Below are 22,910 nucleotides of genomic sequence, written 5' to 3'. Positions count from 1 at the left end.
ATAACTGAAAATCATTTCATATCGAAAATCCTCTAACTGATCATAAGAGATGGATCCTACACCTAGCTTGGATTCCATTAGTTCCGGAAGCAATTTCGAGATGCGTATTGAAGTAGACTCCGAAGTCAATGAACCCGAAGTGTCTCTACCGTTTAGCTATTTTTCTTTCTGGAGGAGATGGGGGTGGGTCCGAGACTTACTCACTCGATGGAGAAATGAGGAAGGCGAGCCCTACCGCGAACCAAACTTACCTCCTAACATCGGAGAAAAAGATGTACTCACCGGTGAACCTATGCGCAACACTGTATTCACCCTTCTTGCTAAAGTTTTCCACCTCGAAAGTCGCATTACTGCAATCTCAGAAAATATTCAACCTCTACTTCCGAATACCAATCGAAGGGGAATATTAGAAGAAGTTAGGGAACTTCGAATTGATAATCAAGATCTATCGAATCAGATGAGTGGATGGATAGAAATAATAGAGGGTAGGATAGAAACCCTGACAAGAATGGTGCGTGATTTACAAGCTATACTTACTACACCAACATCATCACCAACCTCAGCACCAACAACACTTGTAGCACCGACAGCAACAGTACCACCATCAGCAGCACCAACAGCATAACCAGTACCAATAACAACAACATCATCACACGTCTCAACCTCGCAATCTATACCTCAAGCATAATTATCGTTCTACGAATCATTCTACATAAACTATCTTCGTCCTTCATGGCGATTATGTAATCTTTAATGTTTTAGAGATTATGTACTCTAGTTCTAACCAAAAAGCAAATGAGATTAATATCATATTAACTCATTAGATCCATGATTACATCTGAAGAAAATATATATGTATATATGTTTTCATAAAGATTGTAATTAAAACTCTTTTGTACAAACTGTTAATGATGAAAATATTTTAACGGGTAGGTAATACCCGAGGAATATTTAAATTTTACATTAATAAGTACACTGCACATTCTTTCAAAGCTGATTCAACAGTTGTTTACTATCCTACTTACGTCCACCGATATACAAATTCGTTCACCACAGAATAACCATATTCATCCAATTTCGTATTTGGATTTTGATTTATCAAAAAAAATAAAAAAATCAAGTGGCATAATGAAAGAAACATTTGACAAAATAAAATTTGTTAGAAACAAACAAATTAACTATGAGATATTTTGTTAAGAATTTACGCTAACTGTTCCTAGCTAATTGTTCCCAGCTAACTGATTACACTTTATTTTTCGCAATTTAATTATCGCAATTTACATTCTCGTAATTTTATTTATCGTCATTTAATTTCTGTATTTATTTTACGCACTTTAAATATCGGGACACATATACAAGGTTTTGACATATCATATCGACGCATATATATATATATATATATATATATATATATATATATATATATATATATATATATATATATATTATTTGGAATAACCATAGACACTCTATATGCAGTAATGATCGAGTTCTATATACAGGGTTGAGGTTGATTCTACAATAATATATACTTTGAGTTGTGATCGAGTCTGAGACATGTACACGGGTCACGATACGTATTATTTAATTCGAATATTATATATTAAACTATATATGAGTTATTGAATTAGTAACTGTGGACCGCTAACTGTGGACAATCATTATGGACAATTAAAATGAATTAAAATATTGATTATAACATATGAAACTAAACATTTCTTCAAGTTTGCCACTTGATTTCATTTTAAACCTCATTTGTATCTTGACGATTACAATCTCCGTTCAAACCTTTCATGATTCTTGAAAACATCTCAATCGAGAGGATGAACCAACCGCACTTCATTTACGGAAGAAAAGATTGATGCGTATAGTTATGCACCTGAAAACTCTCGAAAATTGAGTAAACGTTTAACGCGTAGTTGTGCTAATTCCTTTAGCGTTATTATTACCGAAAATAACTTTGCAATCTCTTTCCAAATTAGCCAATTTTGTCACAGCTCCACCAAGTCAACTTTGACTTTTCATTCAAAACAACCTTATTATAACCTTGATATATATGCGTGCTCATTTTGTTACCGGAGAACCTTTTATATTCCACCATACTACCATCATCGTTTAATCATCTAAAAATACAATTCTCTTGAAACCACCTCGGATTGATAACCGAAGATTTAGATATGGTAGCATTAAATGCAGAGGAAACAGCAAAGTCATAGATGGTCTAAACGACCAAAAGTTTGATGATAAAGAATGGAGTGTTGGGAACGCTCGATAGAAAATTGGTACTGAAAAACGGATTGAACTCACCATGAAGGAGACCAAGGACAAATACAAGGACCAAACCCTATATTCAAAGAATCCAGGTAATTCTGGATCCGCCGAAATCTTTAGAGAATATCTTGCTCCGAAGTCATGTTAAAATCTTGCGGAAAATTTTTCCTAATCAACTTTCGAACTTAGAAATTCTAAAATATCATCATAAATATCTTCGATATTTCTGAGAATATTTTCATAAATATTCTTGTCCGAAATTATCTACCTCTTCGTGTTTTCTGTATTCCATTATATTGGAAACTTCTGTAAAATCTAGGTATAAATTATGAATGAATTGTGGAGAAGTGTTGAGAATTGAAGCATGGGTTAGTATAATATAATGACGCCCGACCAACGTGATTATATTACAGTAAGTCATGCTGAGTTTCTAAATGAAATGTGATGATGGTTCACAGTAGATCATACCATTATCATGTGCCATGTTACATAACTCTTTCATTCTACTTAACTCTTGAACATATCAAGAAAATGTATTCTTGATGGTTCTATCTTCTGTGATGTTGATAAATTTGAAAATCAATTCGTGCTATTACCGTTCCTTTCTGTTTAATATATTATAATCATTCGAAACTCCATACTTATGAATTCTAGACCATTACTCGCTTCACTAGAGGTCGAGAAGAGAATAAAAAGGCAAAGAGCTCCGAAATATAAGGGAAGATATAAAGCCCAATAACAACACGGAAATTACAAACAGTGTATATTAATGTTTATTGCAACATAAAGACACGGGAGCATTAAAAACACTATAACCCCAAGGGCGAAGTAGAAGAAAACAGATTTCTCCGGTGGAAGTTGGAAAAGGAGAATGATTGTTGTGATAGTAAGGATAAGGACAAGGATTAGAACTGGATTAAGCATTTTCACAATCTTTTGGATGTATGAACTAATAAAGAAAGTATAGGAATGGTGAAAATAATGGAACGGAAGAGTTTAATTTATAATGGAAATATCAGACATAGCAATCGAGACAGATCATCGCATTTAATTGAAGAGATCTTAATCTCCTTATTCACCGAAGAATCAGATCTCACTCAGATTTCAAAGATTTCTTTAAATCCCTTGATTTTCGAAAATCAACTGTGACTACGTCACCGGTTAGGTCAAATCTGCAATTACTCATTTCACTCTTTTGTGATAGCTTCACTCATACTCTTCACGTAATCGAATTGTTTTATCCATATTAGTCAATGATTATAAAACTCTATTTATCAACTCATATTGGTCATGAAAACATTTTTATTGTTAACCATGACCACCTCACTCAAATTTCGGGACGAAATTTCTTTAACGGGTAGGTACTGTGACGACCCGGAAATTTCCGACCAAATTTAAACTTGATCCTAATCTGAAATCGACACGATAAGCAAGTCTGTAATGTCGAAGTCTTAAAAACTTTGAACTGTGTTCATATATACATTTGACCTTTGACTAATTCCGACGATTCACGAACAATTGTTTGTAAATAAACATATGTATATATATATATATATAAATGTATGTATTACAAATAATAAAAGATAATTGAATTGTTAACAGTAAAAATGTAAAATAATATATACAAATAAGAAGATTATTTGTAGATATATATGAATCCTATACATAACTTTTATTATACGTAGATTGTAATATATATTAATGTATAAAAATTCAACACTCAATATAAGTTATCATATAATATATATGTTATTAAATATTACATAATCAATAATGTGAAATGCTAATATATTAATTTTAATTATAAATATAGTTACTATAATAATATTATTATTTATTGATTATTATTATCATTAATAATTATTAATATCATTATGAATATTATTATTATTATTATTGTTAGTATTATTATTATTATTTTCTTTTTATTATTACCATTATTATTAAATATCATTATTATTAGTAGTAATTATTATTATCATATTTTTTTCTAAAAGATAATTATTATTATCATTAATATTATTATTATTAAGAATAATATTATTATTATTATATTTATATTTACTTGTTATTAAATATTATTTATAAAAACAAGTTAATTAAATGGATTAGATATACATCACTGTCTTTGTTATTTTTCCTTTCTCCCTGTGATCATATGTCGACTAAACAAACACTAGATAACAAATGAGATTACTGCTTCAAATGTTGAAATAAGATCCTAATTATTGCTACTTACACAACATGCAAGACCTACATATATTAACACACATATAACACCACTACTGCAAACTATGTTCTATTTTCATTCACACCCAACACCCGTCGACACTGCTCGAGCCATTACCATCTTCATTGTTTGTTTGAACCATTAAACGCACTCTTCATTAAAATACCATTGACGACCATCACATCATCACCAAGAACCATCATAACTGACCACCACACTTTCATCATCATTAATAACCATCATTCAAAGCCACCTCCTAAACTTGCTCACGACTTAATTCATGTTAAATAAACACGTAACCTGCTTCTGTTTTAATGATAAAACTGAGACCCAAACATCACTAACCCGATCACCTTCCCTTGCAGTTCATAACCACCACAATCATTATACGAAACCATGCATCGTTTTATGTTTTGTTGTTTGTTTAAACAATCACCATTCGTCAACACCCTACATCACCTCCAAGAATAAACCATCTAACTCGAACAACAAATATATTGTTAACTACTTCTAGTACTTCGTGACTGCTGCAACCTACGTTTTTTTTTTATATCAACAACCATCACCACTTGAACCAAGTCAATAATCACCACATTTTTTTTTTCTTTTCTTCCTTGGTTGCTACTACTTCTTCTCGTTTGCAGCTCTAACGAAACACACAAAACAGCCAACACTCAACATATTTTTTTTAACTGATTATCTGCTACTGCTGCGACCATGATATACGTAGGAAGATGAAATGATGAAACAAGAAGGATACGCTCACAGTTTAAAAATTCTCTCAAATTGTTATATGGAATATTAAATTATGTGCCAAGACAAAAGTGTTGCACCTACTCTTGCTTTTTCTTTTGGCCGACAAAATTGATAAACATTTGGTGAATAAACAATACTTTGGGATTGCTGTGGAGCCAGACTATTATACGCACCCATCCATTTCATTTGGTAACCGATCCTTTAAAGGATTTATTGGTCATCATGGACGTGTTTTTTTATTGGGTACCTATTGTGGGCCGAAACCCAAATATAAGTAGAAGTGAATAATGGCGTTCGTGCAATTGGGATTTTGTTACTACTCGATTCAGTTTATGTTATTGATATTGATGATAATGATTAGGGTTAATGTTTATGATGATGATCGAATCTGTTATTTTTTTCTTGAATCGAGACTCAGCTACTGCTGTAGCTTCTGGGTTTGTTAGTAAACTTGGGCTGGTAACAATTATGTGGATTGGGCCGTGTATATGCTGTTGGGCCTAGTGAGATTGGGCTATTCATATTGGAAACAAAACAACGGGATATAGATAATTAAATTATGTACAAATCAGAAAAACAAGGATACTTGAGTGGTTTGGAAGGGAGTTGGTAAAGTGAGAGGTCTTGGGTTCGAGTCCGGACAGTGGCACTTTATTTTTAAAGCTCCTCCCTTCAAAGGTTGTACATTTTTATTATTATTAGTATTATTACTTTTATCAATATGATTATTATTATTATTGTTATTGTAAGTATTATAATTATTATTAGTATAGTAATTATTATTATTATTATTAATATCACAATCATAATTATAAAGTATTACTAATGTTATTATTATTATCATTAAAGGTTATGAATATTATGATTATTATTAACAAAAGTATTTTATTAAGACTACCATCAATAATAGGATTGTTATAAATATTATTATCAAAATAAGTATTATTTTGAAGTAATAGGATTATTAATGTCATCTTTATTAATACCAAAAACTACCTTTTTAAAACAGATAAATATATTATACATAAAGTATACTTATTGTATATACTAAAATTATATTATAATTTCACATAAATATATATATCAAACCTATTAATATTAGTTACATAAATACATACAAATAACAAAAACTATCGATTTTAAATATAACATCTAAACAAGTACGTACATAAATATAGATATATTAATATAACTATATGAAGATTAACCATTTTAAATATATATACATAAATTAAATATACAAATTAAAGATATAATAAATAAATTCGTTCAGTTACGAATACATGTTTTGATATATATATATATATATATATATATATATATATATATATATATATATATATACACGAATGGTATAGGTTCGTGAATCCGAGGCCAACCCTACATTGGTTCAATGTCGTCATATGTATTTTTACTACAAAATACAGAATTGTGAGTTTCATTTGCTCTCTTTTGCTCTTTACATTTTTGGGATTGAGAATACATGCGCTATTTTTACAACTGCTTTATTAAATGCTTTTGAAATACATTTTGAACTGCGAATACATGAAATGCTTTTATAAATGTTTGACGTGATAGACACAAGCAAAACATTCCTCGAATGAATTATGTGAACGTGATAATTGCCACCATTGATTTATGTGGACGTGATAATTGCCACAATTGATATGAATATTTTTCCCCTGATTATTATTGCTTGGTAACCTAAGAATTAGAGAACATCACTAATTTTGAAAATTAGTGCACGCCTAATTGACGCGAATCCTAAAGGTAGCTACCGGGTTTAACACCCCCACCCAGAATGTTCACTAGACGGAAGGGCTAGTGGGCGTGGTGTTTAGTACTTCGAAATTTATATGATTATTATACAGACGAGATGTTCTATTTTGGGGATATTATTATGCGCATTATATGTTAAGGTCGGTTACCAAGCCAAGCTATGAAAGAAATGAAAAGTGAATGTTATGTATCGAGAGAATGATTTTATACACAGGTTATGTGTATGATATTTTGTACACGAGATATGTGTACGATTATTAAGAATTTTTGAAAAATGATTTCGTACACGAGATATGTGTACTGTATTTAAAAGATATCGCATGTACATTACAGGTGGGTATAGGATTAGGGCCCATTTGTACCATGCAGCATTTAAATCTTGTGGTCTATCAAAATTACAGAATTTTATTATTTTATGATAAACTTATGAACTCACCAACCTTTTGGTTGACACTTTAAAGCATGTTTATTCTCAGGTTTGAAAGAAATCTTCCGCTGTGCATTTGCTCATATTACATGGAGTCGTTCATGGCATATAGAAGTCAAAACCTCACAATGGGACCAACTGTTGAAGACTTCGTCCAGATGGATTAGGACGGGTCGTTAGACTTATCATGTTGGTAATGTTTAATTTATGTAAATATTAATCTTATATGTATAAAACGATCGAAAAAATCCGGGTCGTTACAAGTTACTGGTTATTTTAGGATTGCTCTTGCTGGTTCTGCATACATCTCATTGAAACTTGAACTATCTTATGCCGACAGTGAAGGCATTATACTAAACACTTAGACACAACAAACATTAATGTTTAACAAATAAATAAACTTATGCTGTCCTGCACATTACAACTAGTGTTTATAATCATGTTTTGTCATAATTAAATCCTTAATTCTGAAGGGGACTCAACAATTTGTAAGCCATACATATCCATTAAAATTCAAACAATAAAAACACGAAACAAACTTGAAGGAACTTAAAATAAATATGTGAGGCCAACGACAAATAAATAAAAGCAACAAAACAAAACTAGTAACAATAATTTGATAATAACCGACATACATTAGCTAAGGTGATGCCACAATTATGGTTTGTGCCACAACTATAGTTGATGACCACAACTCTTAATGAAGACCACCGACACCGAACTCCAGTAGCGATCAAAAATGAATTATAAAGTTTTGTTGCAATTAATATAGCTTATATTTTGCCATTAAAGTATAAGTATAAGTATAAATAATAAAATGTATAAGTACATAAGATAACATTATAGTATATCAAAAGTTTTAATTGATGATGTGTCATGCAATCTATATCACATTTATATTGTCGATATATAAGTAGCGTTAGGGCCGGAAGGTTACCACGAGTAAGTCAGTTTGAAGGTTTGGAGGTAGTTCTCTACAGACCGAACACGCAGCTTACCGAGTCAGTTTCTACGTAAATAGTTACAATCCCAATGGAGTACGACTAATTAATATTCACAACTACAAAGCAACTAGTATGAATCTTCAGGGACCAAACCTGTAATATATGACTATGCATTTCATTTCAGAACCCAAACAAATAAATCAAAGGGGAAAGAAGGACTACAGTACCAATGTGATTGACCCCTTTCCATTTTCTAAAGAGAGAAACCTGCACAATTTTCATTTCTAGAGAGAGAAACATCATTATTATAATTCAAATGAAGTATTTTTGTAACTTATGAGGATTAATTCTTTGAAGAAATGGAGTTCGTTGGAAGAACTGTACGGAAAGAATTGAAAGGAATTGGGGTTTTCAACGGAACAGTTAAATCATACGATTTATCAACTAAATTATTCGAGATCGGTTACGAAGATCGAGATTCTGAAGAAATTGATCACAATGAGTTATCTGCTCTTATTGAATTTGATGGAGTTTGTACGGATCAATCTCAATCTCAATCTCAATCTAGGGTTTTGAGAAGACCTAAGAAGAAAGCTAGGGTTTTTGGAGAATCAAATAAAGGTAATGAAATTGACGTTTCTAGTTCAAATAGTAATGCTGTTACAGCTGATGATAGTAATTTGAATAATGGTAGTGTTGATTGTGATAATTTGAATTTGAGTGATGGGAAGGGTAATGGAAATGATGATGTGATAGATTTGAATTTGAATGATGGAAATGATTTAGCTGGTATTGATTTGAATATGGAGTTAGATGATCATGAAAATAAGAATGAAGATGTTGACCTTGGTGGGTATGTAAAAGGAGAGATTTGTGCTGAGGAAACTCGGGTCGAAGAGCAAACGGGTAATGTTTCTATATCTGATATTTCGCCGATTGTTGATGATGATGATGATGAGAATCCAGGGAAAACATTTACAGGAGGGGGAAGAGGTAGGAAGAGAAGAAAGATTTTGGATTCTCCGAAAATGGGGGGAGAAAGTGTGCTAAGAAGGAGTGCTCGAAGACAAGCTAAGTTATCTGCTGAAGATGATACTGTTAGTGCAGTAAAATACAATGGAGATGATGGTGGAGTGCCGTCTAGCGCGTCTCCGGTAATAAGGGCAAGGAGTAGTCGAAGACGAGCTAAGTTATCATCTTATGATAATATTGTTGATACTGTTAAATGCAATGGTGATGACAATGGTGTGTTGTGTGGTGCATCTCCGGTAATAAGTGCAGTTTCAGAGGAGCAGCCTACAGTTTCTGGATGTGAAGAATCTGAAGAACCGAGTAAGGTTTCTTTGAATCTGGAGTTGCCACCATCAACAGGAAACTTGAATCTAGATGGCCTTCCAGTACTTGGTTTATTCTCTGTTTACGCCTTTTTGAGGTCGTTTAGTACGATATTACATTTAAGCCCATTTGGGCTGGGGGATTTTGTTGCATCAATTAGAAGCAAGTCTCCTAATTTACTGATCGATTCTGTTCATGTTTCTCTTTTGCGGATTTTGAGGAAAAATTTAGAGTTCCAATCAAGGGAGGGCTCAACATCAGCTACTAGTTGCCTAAGGTATGTATTTTTTGCTTCATTCGAGGACTTATAGAGCCAAATATTTGCACCGATATACTTTTTAATGGTGTGTTTTATAACTCAAGTAGTTCAATATATATATACATATCTATTTTTAGCTCAAATGGGAATAGGTTTAAGTGCGTTGAAAGTTGCCCTTCATTGTAATAATATTGCATTTATAATTAGCTAGTTTATATACTGATACTAAAAAATAAACAACAAAAATAGCCTACACAAACTCGACCCGGTCCATTTTGACATGTAGTAAAAGGGACCCTTTCCAAGTTTCCAACCCATGTTTGTTTTTACTTGTTAGCCAACTTGCCCGTCTAATCCTATAATGCTACATCTGCCTTTTTCGTCCTGTGTTATTTGGTCTTTTTTACTTATTCATTTATGTATTTTATTAATTGTAGGGATCTTAACTGGGATCTTGTGGATTTAATCACATGGCCCATCTTTCTGGCCGAGTACCTACTTATGAAACCTGGTTTCAATCTTTCTCACTTGGGGTTATTCAAGACTGACTATCATAGCCAGTCAGAATTCGTGAAGGTTGAAATATTGCAGTATATCTGTGATGATGTGATAGAAGGTGAAGCTATAAGTTCAGAGCTTAATCGGAGGATATTGATAGGCGAACGTGTTAATGCAGTAGATGCCAATTCAAAGACAAAGCTGGTGGCTTCTAAGAAACGGAGGTCCATAAGTGAGGAGGTTATTGATGAAACTGCTGATTTGAATAGTGATGAGTGTTGTCTTTGCAAAATGGATGGCAACTTAATATGTTGTGATGGTTGTCCTGCTGCATTTCATTCGAAGTGTGTAGGTATTGCCACTAATCTCTTGCCTGAAGGCGACTGGTATTGCCCTGAGTGTGTGGTTGACAAGAAAAATCCTGAAATTAGTGTGGCGAAATTGATTCGAGGAGCAGATTTGTTGGGAGTTGACCCGGATGGACGGCTATATTATAGCAGTTGTGGTTACCTCTTGGTGTAAGTTTTTTTATCTTCCATACAACCAGTGAGGGTGATTATTTTCATAGTTGGATTGTTTTCTAAATATGAACTCAAAAGAATTATGTAACATAAAGGTGGTGTTAGAGCCTTCAACTTCTTTAGTGGTTTATTTGGATTTACTTCCTTTTTAATTTCCAAAAAGGTCAAATTAAAAAAGTCATAAAACAGGGTTAAATGGCTGATAGTTAAAAGTCACCCGGAGTGTAGCATCATGCATACAACTTCTTAAAGATCTTTTTATGTATTTAGAATATTTTTGTTATATTGTTTATGTACCATTAAATGATTATTTATGATTTATGAAAATTTTTGACCAAAAGTGTTTTCTAGTAAACCCAACCACTATGCCCCCTCCACACTTGCTAATAACTGTTCAGTGCTTCTCTAATTGATTACATGGATGAATCTGCAGGTCACATAATTCTGATGCCGAAACCTCATTTCATTACTATTACATGAATGACTTGACTGCTCTTGTCAGTGCCCTAAATTTATTGGATGGTTCTTATAGAACTATATCCAATGCTATAACCAAGCACTGGCGTGTATACACAAAATTTATTGGAGGAAAAACTAAATTAGATTCAGAAAACATATCATTATGTGCGGATCCTTATCCGAACATGGCAACAGAATCTTCAGGATTTTGTGCAGAATTAGAAAAACCATTAGCTCACTCAGGATCGTCTGAACTGTCTGAGGTTGTCGTGGATGTTAGAAAATCCTCAAAAAATGTGTTACATTCGTTTAAAAAGTCTTCTGGTGTTAATGGAAAAAATATTTGTTCTTTTAATAGCGGCTATCTAAATTTATATAGCTTTGCTAGAATAGCATCAACAGTGGCTAAAGAATGGGCACCAAAACTATTAAACAAGACCTCTCAAACACCTACTAAATCATTGGAGGAATTGATTTCGATGCAGATGAAAGCCATAACAAAGACATCTGTTGACTTTTGTTGGTCTAATATGCAGAATCTAAGTGTTGATGCCCGGAAAGAAAAATGTGGTTGGTGCCTTGCATGCAAATATCCTACTGACGATGGGAATTGCCTATTCTATATGAATAATCCTACTGATTTGGAAAGTTTTACAAGTGAGCTCATAGGTTTTGATTCAAGAATAACCAGGAAAGACCGTCTAATAGATCTCATGTGTCACATTCTCTACATTGAAGATCGTTTGCACGGTCTTTTATTGGGTCCTTGGCTCAGTCCTAAGTTCCCAAAGCTTTATCGTAAGAGTTATCTAGAGGCATCTTATATTGTTCCGGTTAAAGAGCTGTTACTGACGGTAAGAATCTTTAGTTATTTGCTTTATTACTATCTTAAGTTATTGATGTAAAGTATTAGCTATAAATAACATGTGCCTAGATGGTGTTGGTCTGGTTAGGTATCTGGTAGTGTTAATTTTGGCCGACGAGCTAACACTTCTAAATTCCATTTTTAGAAAACAAAAATCTTAAATGAGTAATATGTTGAATATGATTATAAATGATTTTGTTAATAGAAAAATTCTTTTCTTTTGATAAACTCATTATAGAGGTTTTAAACATAATACAATATAGATAGATCTCAAAGCGTTTAATCCCATTTGACCCATTGATATAACATAACCTTAACCAACCAAAATCCTTGAAATTCCCACCTCTGCTATCAATGAGTTAGCAGCGGGGCTTATAAGTTTTTGTTTCAAGGTCTCTTTCTACTGTACTATTAATTGATTTATACTTTGGTGTACCGTATGCAAATATATTATATTTTACAACATTTTTTATTCAAGCTCAATATTTTCAAAGATGTGACATCTCATGCAAGTTTCTGTTAGATTCTTAGTTTACTTTTAGGGAGGAGGTTTGAGATGGTATATGATCTACGCTTCCATATTGTATGGTTTTAAAACCTCATTAAAGTCTCTTCATGCATTAAAATATACTTCCCCTTGCTTTATTTTCTTTCTTAGGGCATGTTTGGTAGGGGAAATATGATGAAATGATGTAGGAGTGAGAAATGGTTTCTTCACCAAAGTGAGAGAAATCCAAATTAATGATCTTTCTGTGTGAACACTGTTTTTAGCCTACAAAATTCAAATATATGTTTTCTTCACCAAAATGGGAGAAATGAGAAATCATTATACATGTAGTCGATCTATTTGAGAAACCATATCTGTCTGTTCTCATATCTCAGCCTCTACCAAACACGGGAAACCATTTATCCGTGACATTTTCCTTATCTGATATGGTCTTAGATCTTTCATTATAATTAACAAGGTAACATCATTGCTAAATTGGGTAAACGAATGAGGTTTACCCAGGTTACTTGGGTAGGTAGGTTCGTTGATCACATGTAAGCATGTTACCTTCCCGCTTTCTTAATTTAGTTAATTTAAGCTCGCTCTAAAAGGTAGTATAATTCAAGCCTAACTTAATGGATGATATAAAATGACCTGAGAAATTTTAGAGTAGCGTAAGGAAATAGAGAACATGTTAGTGTTAGGTAAAAATGGAATACTTTTGTGTGCAAGTGTCGTCACTTGGATGTCCATTTTTGCTTGAACTTTGTAAGGAGTCATGTACTGAATTTTATTACAAAAGGTTTAGGACCATATTTAGCGATCACACGTTAGGCAACTTATTATCTGTTCATTCAGTTTGGCCCATTCTGTTAACTTATATATTTATATATTTATATATACTCATATACTGTTAATATCTGACCTGCTTGATCTGTATCCGGTACCATAAAACCCGAGTTGGTTTATTCCCATGCAAATGGGTGGAGATTGCCACCTCTATAATGCTTATATCACGCTTCACTAATAGTTGTCTTGAGCCTTGTGCTATACCGGAGTAAGTTTCCAGAAGAAACTTATGATCTATTTCCAATGAAGCATTCGAGTTATTATTTGTGCTACCTTTGTGTTCAGTTAGAGGCCAATATTTGGCCACGCGCTATTTCGGACGATTGGCTAAAACAAGTGGATTCGGTGGTCACGGTAGGCTCAGCTTCTCATTTTGTAGCATCTAAGTTTCGTGCGAATTCAAGAAATGTGATTGGAAGGAAAAGACCTGCTTTGGATTCCGAGTCTCGTTCTTTGAAAAATCCATTAAGTGGTCTTGTCCTTTTTTGGTGGAGGGGTGGTAGGCTCACGCGAAAGATTTTTAACTGGAAGGTTTTGCCTCAGTCCCTGGCTCGCAAAGCTGCCCGCCAAGGTCTGTATCAAATTAACCTAATTGTGTACTTTCAGTCTACTCATATTGTTGCTAATGGATTGTGATATCAAACATTTATAAATTTGACATTGTTAGGTGGGGGCAAGAAAATTGATGGTATAATATATCCTGAAAATTACGATTTACTTAAGAGAAACAAAGCTCTTGCGTGGCGAGCTTCTGTTGAGTCAGCAGTTACTGTTGAACAGCTTGCTCTTCAGGTACTTTTCAATGCCTTCTCAGTTTCTGTACGTTTTTGTAGCCACATTGTTAGTCGACCTTAAATATGGAGATTGTAACCAATAAAGGTAGCAATTTGGGTTCAAGTTATCTACAACATGATCAGATTTTTAAACTTTCCTTTGAATTGAAGCTGGTTAAATGAGTTAGTTGTCAACCAGGTCGGTAATTCCCAAATTTAATGTTTACAAGTTACTAATTACTTTACTAGAATTAGATTAGTAGTTTAAATACTGCAGTTGTCTTTGTAGATGTTTACAATACATTACTATGTATAGAAGTAGTTAATAGAAGTATTGGTGTTTACCAACTTGACCTTTTTTTTTACATCTATTAAAGATCACACTTGTAAACCCCTTATTCAGCCTGCCCGAAGTGCCCATTTTTCTACTTCTATCGTTAGCTGAACCATACTTATGTGGCTCCACTTACCTAATGCAGTTAAAATCGTTCAATTATCGTGAACAGTCTTAATGTTTTTTAATACAATACATGGTTAACTTTAACCCTCAACAGATTTTCATGTGATCACAATTCTACTTCTTTCACGTTTCAGATTAGGGAACTTGATGCAAACATTAAATGGGAAGAGATTGAGAACACAAGTCATCTGGCTAAGATGGATAAGGAATCTATAAAGTCAATGAGGTCATTTAAAAAGGCTATTGTACGACGCAAGTCTTCAGAAGGATCTGTTGTGAAATATCTTTTGGATTTTGGCAAGAGGAGATTTATACCTGATGTCGTAGTCAAACATGGTGTCAAGATTGAAGAGGCATCAAGTGAAAGGAAAAAGTATTGGGTGGAGGAGCCTTTTGTTCCCTTATTTCTCTTGAAAACTTTTGAAGATAAAAGAATTTCCTTAAAGTCCAATAAGGTGAGTCTGAGTAGACTTTCACATAACAGAAGAGTGATGAAGCCCGCTAAGAAAGACGTTTTTTCGTATCTTTTGGCTAAATCAGAAAGATCTGAGAACCAACAGTGTGGGCACTGCAATGAGAATCTCCCCGTCAGGTACTTTGTTATTGTCATTACTAAACTAACCTCTGGTTTTCCTAGAGTTACCGATTTTGGCCGTTTGTTTTGTAAAACGGGCTGGTCAAATATGCATTTGAACTATGTTATGAAAATTGAAATTTTTTGGAAAAAAAGTGTTGTGCATTAGTCCAACCCAGCCCATTTTGACCTGAACCCAAATTACAATGCTCAAACCAGCCAAGGAAGTACTATAACAATAATGGTTATTATGAACTTTGGTTTTTGCTGAGCAACGTAAGGGTTAATATATTAGTGAAGTTAATTGATTTCAATATTTTAATCTTCACTTATTGTGAAACATCAAAGTACATAAACACTCGGAGAGTGTTTTGCATGTTTGGTAAACTGATTTTTGAGCTTTTGGTGATTGTTTATAAGTGATTATGATCTGATTAGACACAAAACCCGATTTGGGGCAGTACGTAAGGAAGTACTTTAAGAAAACTGATTATCGATGTGAGGCTTAAATTATTTACCTATACTTATCTTTTGTTAAAGATTGAATAATCATGTAATTTGATTCATTAAAGCAATAAGCACTTTCAAAAAGCACATCCATATACACGTTAGAATACCAACAGGCTTTAGCCTGGTGGTGTGAGTTTTGCATTTTGAAAAAAATGAAATTAACCAATAAATCCATCACACTGAATCTCATGTTTATCTTTCAAGTTATGAAGTCATAATTTTTTATTTATTTTTCATTCGAGTCTCTCTGACCTTCCCTTGTTTACAAATCAAGATGCCAAGTGCTATTATCTTTAATCTTCTTTTTGCAATTTAGAAACACAATTAGGACGCAGTTGAGTATTTGACTTCCCAAAACTACTTTTCAGTCTGTAGCTCACATCGAAAGGGTCAAAGTTTCTGTATTTTGTATCCCGGTTGTGGTACTTTGTACGAATGCTACTGGAAATAAGAGTTTGACAGCTGGTCCTACCATGCTAATCATATATTTACTTTGTACCTATACTAACATCGCCTTTTTTCTTCTTTTATTGTTAACGCAGGGATGCTATTAGCTGTCAATATTGTGAAGGTAAATACTCTATATACTAGTTTTTCTTTCTGCTCTTTGCAAGCGATATGAACCTTAAATTACTTCATATTAGTTTTGGGTCTGCAATATACATGATTTACCTTTCCTAAAGGAAATCTTGTAGATGTACATGCAAGAGGTTCTTAGTCATGATATAGATGATAATACAATGTTACCTTCACCTAATTTCAATGTAGCCATTTCTATTCCTGTAATTGATGTACGGTTGTTTGTTTTTATACAGACTTTTTCCATAAAAGACACGTGAAGAAGACAAGTGGAGGCACGTATACGTGCAACAAATGCAATTCTGACAACACTGTCAAGGTCAACCCCAAAAAGGGGAAGTCAAATTCTTGGAAGAGCAAGAAAGTATCAAAAATGACTAAAAAAGGTGGCAAAAGAAAGCAATCGGTAGAATCACAAGCCAAGCGTAAAGCTTTTGTTGTACCTTTAAGAAGATCTTCACGCACAGTTAAAGTTGTTTCATTTCAAAGCAAAAAGAAGCCAGTGAAGAAAAAGAAATATGGCGGTAAAAAGAAGCAATTGAAAGCTATTATCGATGAAGTAGAAAAACCAAAGGGTAAAAGAGGAAGACCAAGAAAAGTAAAGCCAAGTATCCCAAAGAAGAGATCACAAATGCACGCTGCTTATTGGCTCAACGGTCTCCTTTTGTCCCGAAAGCCTGATGATAAACGGGTTGCAGAATTCAGGGCCAAGAATCATCTTGTGGCTTTTGAACAGTTGGATTCCATCTCCAATCAACCTAAATGTTGCCTTTGCAGTGAACCTGAATTCAGATCATCATTGAATTATATTAATTGTGAGACCTGTGGAGGTAATCACATCGTCTTCTCTCATTGTTTACACTGTTTGATTTCACATAGTTAATTGGAAATGGCAGGTCAAAAGGCTTGGGTTATGTGTCAAAATGGGTAGTTTTTTGGTGCAATTCAGGATAGGCAGGTCAAAAGGCTTGGGTTATGTCTTATGTGTCAAAATGGGTAGTTAATTGGAAATTACCACCTTTATTATATGTAGTTTATTTCGACCTCTTAGATTTTTGATTAATTATTAGATTCTATGCAGACTGGTACCATGGGGATGCTTTTGGGCTAAAAGATGAAAATATAGGGCTTGTTATCAGCTTTAAGTGCCATAAGTGTCGTGATAGGGCCCCACCCGTCTGCCCTCACCTACATTTTGCAAGTGACAAGTCAGAATTGGGTGAAAAGAAAAACGATGTGAGGAGTGAATTTGGTGATGAAGTATCTAGTGAAGTACTTGTGAAGCAGAACTCAGACACGATCAAAGAACATAAAGATTTGTTAAGTCACGATCCCTCTCCAGAGCAACAAAATGCAGAGACTGGGCCCGGTTCAAAAGAAGACTGTGCAATGGATGCACAAAACGGACTTAAGGAAGACCATGCCAAAGAGTCACAAAATGGACCTGATTCTACAGAAGACCATATCGTAGAGTCACAAATGGGACCTGATTTTGAAGTAAACCATGTAGCAGAAAATGGGCCTGATTTAGAGCTAGCAGATGCAAAGATTGATGAGCGAAAGGAAAGTCCAATCACACATGATGAATCTCGTGTGGCAGTTGCACAAAATGGTTCTTTAAAAGCAAAAGAATCAAGTACAGATCTTGTTGATTGAAGCAAACGAAGATTGTTGTGAGTTGGTAGATAAACGAGTCTAGTCTATAAATTAGCATTTAACTTACAACCCATACGCTGGTTAATCAAATGAGCTGATTTCCATCGGGTTGATTTTATCCATCATGTTCTTGGATTAAATTCTTAGAAGACGCTAAATTATGAAACAAACTGCTTTTAAAAGGCTACAGCAGCCTTTCAAGTTTCAACATTTTGCTTAATTATAGATGACATTGCCTTTTACAATTTGTACAAGGGTCAGCAAGGTCCTTTGTCTTCTTTGAGTTCTTTTTGCAATGTATTAGTTTTTAGCTCGACTAGTACAATAGATTCTGTGTTTGGTATTAGTAATGTAAAAAGTTATTTAATGGGGTCATTTTGATGGAATGATAAAATGTTTTTTTTTTTTTTTTTTTTGAACAACGGTACCGGTATCAGTCAGGGGGACTTAACCAACCACGCGTTCATCTCCCGCTATTGTATAACCCGTCCTCAACTGCTGTTCAGGAGGAAACCCAGCCCAATCCGAGGGCATGGGCGGTAAAACCCCCTTCTCCACTGACCCCGCAACGCGATGTGGGGAAGACACTCTTGAGTAGAATTCAAGGGTAAAGGGGCAACGTTGTGTGCAATGTTGCACCTCACGAGAGTCGAACTCCTAACATCTCGCTAAAAAAGCAAGCCAGTACCACATACCAAATGAGCTACAACACAAGCTTATAAAATGTGTGTGAATTCCACCCAAGGGTAATAGGTAATCTTATTACCAGGTTTAAATGAAATGCTTATGACTCTAAAATTAAATTTAAGCTCGAAAAATACATGGTACGTCATCTAATAAAGTTTTATCTGTTCAAGTTAAATCGGTGAGGTGGAATATTTTTACTTTAATGTAAGCAGTCTATTTGAGTTTCTCATGACTCTTGACTTTTTTTTTAACTACCTCAAGATATGCTTACAGACACTAGGATGGTTAAATATATATATATAGAGTGTAGATAGTAAACATGCCATAACATGTAGATAAAATACAAGGTAAGATGCTTTAAGCAGTTATATGATTGCAAGGAGCCTTCGACCTTCGTTTGTGATTTGCTCATAATAACCATATCAATATCAATTCTGTAAGGCCTTTCAAAAAAAAAAAAAAAAAAAAAAAAATGTCAATTATGTAAGATAACTTTAGCAATTCGTTTGCTTGAACTGTATTGAACAATGATTAATAACAATTTATGTGCAGAACACACTCACTCACTCACTCACTCACTCACTCACTCACTTCCCAGGTCATTATTCATGAACATTAAGATTCAATAATAACAATTTATGTAAGTGCTACGTGTTTTACTTGAATTAGCTGAAGACGGTTTTACATGTAACTTTTTAAATTTTTGGAGAAACGAGCACCCGACCCGGAAGATATATTAGAATGCCAAACAATCACAATGAACATGGAATATACAACATGCCGTACAAACCAGAGAAATATACGAATAATCTCAAATGACAGCCATGCTCTTCTATGTACCCTGGATTGAGTACGATAAAACATGAATACAGTCATTTACCTTGCATAATATGCATAAAGCATCAGTATAACTTACCGTACAAATGGGCAACAGCATGCTATTCGCACAATCGAAAAAGATTACTGGTTTCATCAGATTCGTATTCCGAAAACATATAACCCTCTGATTCTTCTTTAGATACAACATTAAAAACACAATGTGATTCGTCTTCTCGTGCAATCTGTTTCTTATACAACCCTCTACTCCTATCAAGAAACCCTTCCATCATCAAGCAAGCAAATTTATCCCTAATTTCAGAAATGGGGTGTCGGTTAATAAGTTGACGACCATCATACGCTTCCCGAAGAACAACCGTTTGTGTATTATTCTTTTTAGAAATGTAGAAAATGCCTGGATGACGTTCAAAAACCTTGGTAAATTTCTGAGGAAGATTCAATGGCTTTCTAAGATTACTAACATTTTTTCGCTCTGTTTTCTTTTCAATCGTAAGATGTAAAAGCTCATGAAACACTCCCACAATCCTCTTTTCGGATACATCCGTTCGTGAATCCAAATGACTCGAATCGAAATAAGGTGATGTATACGGAAGCTTTTGCCATTCTTCCAACCACATAATCGATTTCCTTTTTAACCCGAATCCTCTTTGAAATCCAACATGAAAACCTAACCTACCTGATTTAACATCTTCTTCCCTTTGTTCCGAAATTGCACTCATTTCTAATTGTGAAAAAATGCGCTCATTGGGGCGTGTTATAAGCTTTAAGCCAACACGATCATCAGAAAGGCGAATTAACGAGAAAACGTCTTTATAATTTGGGATAAAAGACTCAACATAATCATAAGGCAACCCTAAATCCCATTTCAACTGATCAATTGTTGCTAATGGAAGCATCTTGTCATTAGATAACACAAGTAACTTACAAACCCTATCAAGAACGTCTTTTTCGTATTCCCGAAAAACCTCAACCGCTTCTTGATTTAAGGTTATAGCATCTGGGGTCAATCGAAACCAAGGTACAAGAGTACCACCAGTATCAGGAACATGAAACTCATCAAATATATTTGGGTATTTTCTTAAAAAGGTTGAAACTTTAAGTGTTTGGGGCAGACCCAATTGGCCTCTATGGCGACCCGAAAGACGGTATATGGGTAGACAACCATCACGGTTAGATGCAATGATTGACACGATTGTGCAGGCTGATTTGAGGTCTGTTGCACCTGTTACTGCGGAATCTAGTACATTATCTTTTACCCATTTCAATTTTACATTAACAAGACCATATCTTTGGTTGTATCTAAACCCTAACCCTAAATTAGGACGATGGTTGCTGGGAAATTTAAAGTTTTTTCCAACACCCAATATCCAAGGAAGCATATTAGATGCTCATGCAATTTCAATTTAGTAAACTCAAATCAAATGAGTAAAAGATCAAGAAGTGTGAGTGAAAATTACCTGCGATTTAGTAACTGTAAAGATGTAGGGACTGCAGTGGTGATGGTTTGATTAAGAGTTAAAAGTGTTTTAATGGGGAAAAATTTTTAGATGAAGCAGAAAATAAAAGAGAAAAAGGTAATGTAATACAAATTAATTACTCCATCTATAGAATTTTTATTTGTGTTATATTCCAGTAGGATTATAACTACCTTTAGTGGCCTGGTTTAATATATTCAAATTGAAAGAATCAATAAAAGAGAGATGTGTTTTAGAAGATATAGGAGAGAAAGAGGTTGAAGAGAGGTGTGATGTATTTAATGTATATGCGTGTTTTTGCAACTTACATTATGCACATATATATAGTACAAATTTTACTATCCATATTTGACTAATTACCATCCATATTTAACTACTAAATTTACAACATTCCCCCTTGGGTGGTAATTTTTTTAAAGAGCAATTAATACTGCCTCGTTAAAAACTTTGCTAAAGAAAATCCAGTGGGATAAAACTTTAGCTAAGGAAAAAAGAGTGCAGCATAGAGTTGACTCCCCCTCAAGTAGACAACGCTGAGTCGTCACATCTTTTGAACTTGCCTCATGCCAATATTGTGAATGTATGTTTTGAAAACAGCGATTGACAGTGCTTTGGTATAAAGATCAGCAGAGTTGTTGATTGAACGTATCTCATTTTAATCTGGTTGTCTTTTACGAGATCTTGAGTATATGAGAAGAATCTGAGGTTTTCATCTGAAACTGTATCATCTAAATCTTTTATGTACAAGTTTGACCCTTGTGATTTGTCTACAGTCTCCTTCATGGTTTGCTCAAACTGTTGTTTCAATTCCTATTCCCTTTCAGTCTTTTTCTGAGCCTTACCAATATACCATTCTTTTCCATCAAACTTATGACCGTTAAGACCGTTTATAGCTTTAGCGCCTCGTCAGCATTTATGTTTTGTTCTGTCATTTTTGATACTCTTCTTTCATTTGTACTATGTAAGCTGTATTATCTTCATAGATAGTTGTTGGGCTTTTATAGCGTTCTAGTCCACAAGAATCAATAATGATTTGTATCATTGATCTTAACTAAAATCATTCCTGAGTAGCTTCATGTAATGCAATCACTTCGGCATGATTTGATGATGTTGCAACAAGTGTTTGTTTTGAGAACGTCATGATATTGCGGTGCCTCCATTTAGGAATACATATCCAGTTTGAGATTTAGCTTTATGTAGATCAGATAAATAATCTGCATCTGTATAACCAAACAAATCTTGTTTCGAGTTGTTAGAATAAAATAATTATAAATCAGTAGTTCCCCGAAGGTATCAAACTATTTGTTTGATCCCATTCCAATGTCTTTTGGTAGGGGCTGAGCTGAACCTTGTCAATAAATTAACTGCAAAAGAAATGTCAGATCTTGTATAATTTGTAAGATACATAAGAGCCCCAATTGCACTAAAATATGGAACTTCTGAACCAAGAAGATCTTCATGATCTTCTAGAGGATGAAATGGATTAGTATCAATATTAAGATCTAACAACCATATGAGTACTTAATGGTTTTTGTCTTGTCCATATTAAAATATTTTAAAATCTTTTCGGTATAAGTTGTTTGATGTATAAGTAAGTCATTATTTATATGCTCAATATGTAAATCAACGTAATACTTGATTTTTTTTTTATTTTAAAATCTTTCTTTAGAAGTTGAATG

The 22,910-nt window shown here is 33.8% G+C and overlaps 2 protein-coding genes across 2 annotated transcripts; one reads left to right on the top strand and one right to left on the bottom strand.

Annotated features, from left to right (window-relative positions):
• Nucleotides 1-8,632: 8,632 nt before the first annotated feature.
• LOC139851306 (DDT domain-containing protein PTM-like) lies at nucleotides 8,633-18,562 on the top strand. The gene is made up of 9 exons (XM_071840325.1): nucleotides 8,633-10,019; nucleotides 10,439-11,017; nucleotides 11,454-12,333; nucleotides 13,966-14,251; nucleotides 14,348-14,472; nucleotides 15,048-15,505; nucleotides 16,540-16,568; nucleotides 16,813-17,406; nucleotides 17,658-18,562. The coding sequence occupies exons 1-9, from the start codon at nucleotides 8,767-8,769 to the stop codon at nucleotides 18,230-18,232; spliced, it is 4,779 nt and encodes a 1,592-aa protein (XP_071696426.1). The 5' UTR covers nucleotides 8,633-8,766; the 3' UTR covers nucleotides 18,233-18,562.
• A 955-nt stretch (nucleotides 18,563-19,517) lies between these two features.
• LOC139854646 (protein WHAT'S THIS FACTOR 9, mitochondrial-like) lies at nucleotides 19,518-21,234 on the bottom strand. The gene has a single exon (XM_071843939.1). The coding sequence runs from the start codon at nucleotides 21,133-21,135 to the stop codon at nucleotides 19,858-19,860; it is 1,278 nt and encodes a 425-aa protein (XP_071700040.1). The 5' UTR covers nucleotides 21,136-21,234; the 3' UTR covers nucleotides 19,518-19,857.
• Nucleotides 21,235-22,910: the final 1,676 nt, after the last annotated feature.

This window comes from Rutidosis leptorrhynchoides, chromosome 6 (assembly GCF_046630445.1).
Source record: "Rutidosis leptorrhynchoides isolate AG116_Rl617_1_P2 chromosome 6, CSIRO_AGI_Rlap_v1, whole genome shotgun sequence".
Lineage (NCBI taxonomy): Eukaryota > Viridiplantae > Streptophyta > Magnoliopsida > Asterales > Asteraceae > Rutidosis > Rutidosis leptorrhynchoides.
Note: the sequence above shows the minus strand (reverse complement) of the source record. Positions and strands in the feature narration are given on the sequence as shown.